Consider the following 4,382-nt stretch of genomic DNA (forward strand, 5'->3'; position numbering starts at 1 on the left):
AGTGGCTGCTCAGCTCGGGCTGGACTCGAACCGCTGTTGCTCAGAGCTCAAACTCTTGAGCGAGCTCTTAACCAACTGAGCCACTCGGCCGGCCCGCGGCTGTGATCTTTTTTGTTTTTAATTTTGTAACCTAAAACATTATTTAAGAGTATTCTGGATTGTCTGGAACACTGACTTACCACAGAGCACTCTTCTCTGATTTCAGTACCCTTGAGTGTGTTGTAATGTCACCCAGACCTTCTAAAGCGAGAGTGAGACTCTCAGGGGAATCTGCAGGTGTGCGAGGGGCCTGCAGGGGGCATCTGTGTGTTGCTCATTTTGAGAAATTCTAGCACGTAAAGGGCTGTCCATTGTATTCAGGACCCCGAAAGTGTGGTTGTATCTGGGTCTAGTCTGGCACACAGTATCTTCGGTCAGTTGTTTTCTCAGAGCCTTCATCATGCCTACTCAGTACTAACTCTTCAGCATGGGCTCTCTCGTGCCGGCTTGGAAGGTCCGTTACTTCTATCCAGACTCCTCAGCAGGGTCTGCTAAGCCCCACATGATCTGCTCCTGGCCAGCTCCCTCACCTCTGCCTTGTTTTCACATGCAGTAAGCCCAGCCCCTGGCACTTGCTGTGCCTCCTGCATGGGGCGTCTTCCCTCCAGACTATCGTGTGGCTACTGCTCTCTCTCACTGTTCACTCTCAGCTTCACTGAAGCCTCATTGACTGCCCTAGTGGAAACCCCCCTCCCAATCTCTGTGTTCTCCACTCTAAATGAGTTCGAATGGCAATATTCCATCTTTTTTATGGCTGAGCATATTCCATTGTGTATAGGTATCCAGTCATTTGTCAAAGGACACTTAAGTTGTTTCCATGTCTTGGCTATTATAAGTAATGCTACAGTGAACATTAGGATACATATATCTTTACAAATAAGTGTTTTCAGAAATTTCAGGTAGATGCCCAGAAGAGGGGTGGCTGGGTTGTATGGTAGCTCTGTCAATTTTCTGAGGAACCTCCATGCTGTTTTCAACAACATGGATGGATTTTGAGCTTATCATGCTAAGTGAAGTAAGTCAATGGAAAAGGACAAGAACTGTATGATTTCACCCATATGTAGGATTTAAAACAAAAAGCAACAAACAAAAAAACCCAGACTCATAGATACAGACAACAGAATGGTAGTTACCAGAGGTGGGGGAAGGATGAACAGGATAAAGGGAATCAAGAGGGCGAAGTTGTACACCTGAAATTTATGTAATGTTAATAACCAATCTTACCCCCAATACATTTAATTTTTTAAAATTAAAAAATAAAGTAAATAAAAAATAAAATGAGACTGATCTGCCTCGCCTGGGAAGAGCGCAATGATGGTGCCAACTTGGGCCAGTGAAGCAACGTCCTCCACAACTAGACTGAAGAACAAAAGGACANGTGCTGTTCCCCTCCCCCGATTCCCCAATAAAATCTCTTTAAATAAATAAATAAAAAGTGCCTCAGTGTGTGGCTCAGAACAGCTGCTCTAGAAGTAATAGCTTATTCCTCCCCACACCTGCCCGTTAGTGCAGACGTGTCCCAAAAAGAGTTGTAGGTGTTAATGTCAGTTACTCAAGCTGAACAGTTTTCAGACACCTTTCTTTTCTTTAGCCTTTTGTCCATTTTCCTGTTCACTGATAATTGGGTAAGGAAATGAAAAAAAACAAACCCAGGCTAGCCAAATACTAAAACGTTTTTGCATTAATTTTTTTCCAGTTGAACAAAGCACTAGAGATAGTTTTTCTGGGGCGGCCCTGGCTCTGCCCCTTACTAGCTGTGCGTTTGGAGTGTCATTTTACTTCTCTGTACCTTGGTGTCTCCATCTGTAAAGCGAGGACACTAATAAAAGTAATGACCTCACAAGGTTCTGGTGAAGGTTCAGTGAGTGTAAAGCATGAAGTTAGGGCTCCGTAAGCGTCGGCTCCTACTGTCACCTCATCATGATCTTTCCTGTCCCTGTGAGCTGACCTTGTGTCTTGGTTTCCTGGCTAAATCAGAGCTAGAATACAGCTCTTGGCATTCAGTCCACCTGTATGCGTTCTAAGAGTATGTTGTGACTTTGCTTTGAGAAACAGAAAGCTATTTTTTACCTTTAAAGTAAATGCAGTTTAGAATCATCATCTCGGTGGTGGGGTCTATGTTCTCCAAGGCGTCTTTGATGAGGCCCTTGGTGAGCTTCAGAATGTGGTTGTTGGTTTTCGATATGAAGACGGGGTCTGAGAAGTCAGCTCCCTGGGCCTCAGCAAAGTAGTACTCTTTTACTTTAGTTTTGTAGTCTTCCAGGATTGGAAATTGCTTCTGGACGTAAAGGTCATTGACCGACCGCAGTGTGTACCCAAAATTCCTCCGGAAGAGGCGATGAGTCAGTTTTCGGAAGAGATTATGAATGGTCATGATCTCATACTTGCTGCTGGCATTGACGAAGTCTTTAAAATGCAAAACCGAGTGCACTTGTTCGTGAGTCTCCCCCTGAAGGCCCAAGGAAATCATACCCATGGCGGTGGAAATGCCCACTGGGGCTATGAAGATGTTGTCCGAAGTAATGGCCTGCTCTTTCAGCACACGGTAGAGGTTGAAAGCGAACTTGGCATTGAGGATGTTAAGACGCTGGATCCGGCTCTTGCCGTGAAAGAGCTGGAGAATGTTCCCAGCACTGGCCCCTGAATCTGTCTGCGTAACCACGTCGATGATGTCAATGTAGTCATCATCTTCACTGAACAGCTTCTCCAGGTCCAGATAATCCTCATCCTCTTCGCCTTCTGTGAGCCAGTCGTTGGTGACTGTGTTCTCCTTGTGGAAGTCAGCAGGGAGTAAGGGCATGCTCAGGTTTTTGCCGTTTAACTGCCCCCATTGGGGATCTGCAGACTTAGAGCCTTCCCCTCCTTTCTCGAGCTGATCCACCAGGCCTCTGTTCCCACACACGGATGTTAGGATGAGAGAAACAATGAGGGGCTGGAATGGGCATTTCATTTTGGTAGAGCTGAAGCTGGGAGGGAAAGCACGACATGTGAGAGGCAGCCTTGCAGACCCCACCCCACCTCTGCAGCGCCCGGGTAGCAAGTCCCTGTGGCTTTGACCCAGAAAGATGCCCTGGGAGCTCCAGTCTGTAACCATTTTAGTCTCATGGACTTTAAGAGAATCTGATGAAGATAAACATAGTTTTTTAACATTGTGTGTGGACTTCATAAACCTACCGGAGGGATCTGTGGGCCCCTAGATGAGAATCCCTTTTTTAAAGGTTTACAGAACTGTAACCATCTAGAATTCTGGGGGTTCAGGGGCCTTGGGGGAGTTTTTTGTGGTTTTTTTTCATTCATTCATTCAACTTTGTCTCCTATCTCCGTACAACATATTAGGCCCTGGAGGCACAAAGGTCTCCCCCACCAGGGGGCTCGCCAGCCAGGTGGGGGACAGACGGTGCACTAAAACAGAAGGCTCTCATAAGGATGCTACCAAAGCAGGTGGAGGGTGCAGAGCTGAGGTGCAGCTCTGCCTCCTGCACCAGGAGTAGGGGTACCAGGAGAGCCAGAGAAGCATCACCAAGAGGTGGAGCTTGAGTGGAGATGTTGAAAAATATGTATATGGGCCAGACTTTCTGAAAACAAATATTCTAAAGATATTTGAAATTTGTGTAGTCATGTGGGGTTAATTTGCATAAGATTTGGAACTTGTCTGTAATGCGGAAACCCCCTCACAGCCTCGTGAAGTGCATTTGAAGGCTGTGAGGCTACATGGGTCGCCTCAGGTGTCCTTTTTTCTCTTCCGTGCGTTAGGTGGCTCCCACTGCTGTCAGGAGGAACTAAACTGTTTCTGGCATGGAGTTAGAAATAATCTCACCAGGCGTGTCAAGTCTGTGTGAGGGTGATGTCAGGAAGCTCTTACTTAAGGGCTGAGGGGCACGCCCTTTATTTAGGTAAACAAGATAAGTTTTTAATACATAGCCTGTGGTAAGCTTGTCTCTACTCATCTTCTGCCTGCTCCAAGGAAGGGTTTGACTTGGCTTGTCAAATCAGTTATGGCTGCCAAGTGCTTTGTCTTTCCCTTCTTATTTCCTGGTTATTCATTGCATCCTGAGTAGATGAACTATTATGGATGCTTCTGTGTTTCGCCAGGACAGTGACGATAGATGTTTGTAATGCTGTACAATAGTACATCATTCCAACATCACTTCTGATCACCCCAGAAAGAGGAGTTCTGACTTAAGTTTGTTGTGTGTGTCACCATGTCCTGTTAGATTTTTTTTTTAATTGGGGGATGGGAACAGCGTTGGGGAGTTGGGGGAAGGGGAACAGACAAGTTGCTGTCCTTTTGTTCTTCAGTCTAGTTGTGGAGGACGTCGCTTCACTGGCCCAAGTTGGCACCA

At 46.2% G+C, this 4,382-nt stretch overlaps 2 protein-coding genes across 3 annotated transcripts in view; one reads left to right on the forward strand and one right to left on the reverse strand.

Annotated features, from left to right (window-relative positions):
• PI4KA (phosphatidylinositol 4-kinase alpha) overlaps window positions 1-4,382 on the forward strand; it is a 120,792-nt gene that overhangs the window by 48,411 nt on the left and 67,999 nt on the right. The gene's annotated exons all lie outside the window — the stretch shown is intronic.
• SERPIND1 (serpin family D member 1) overlaps window positions 1-4,382 on the reverse strand; it is a 22,203-nt gene that overhangs the window by 14,653 nt on the left and 3,168 nt on the right. For both annotated transcript variants that reach the window (XM_019665420.1, XM_019665421.1), the window contains exon 2: window positions 2,110-3,005. In XM_019665420.1, the coding sequence (XP_019520965.1) occupies window positions 2,110-2,989 (880 nt within the window). In that variant the 5' untranslated portion in view covers window positions 2,990-3,005. The remainder of the gene's footprint in view (window positions 1-2,109; window positions 3,006-4,382) is intronic.

This window comes from Hipposideros armiger, unplaced genomic scaffold, assembly GCF_001890085.2.
Source record: "Hipposideros armiger isolate ML-2016 unplaced genomic scaffold, ASM189008v1 scaffold_443, whole genome shotgun sequence".
Classification (NCBI taxonomy): domain Eukaryota; kingdom Metazoa; phylum Chordata; class Mammalia; order Chiroptera; family Hipposideridae; genus Hipposideros; species Hipposideros armiger.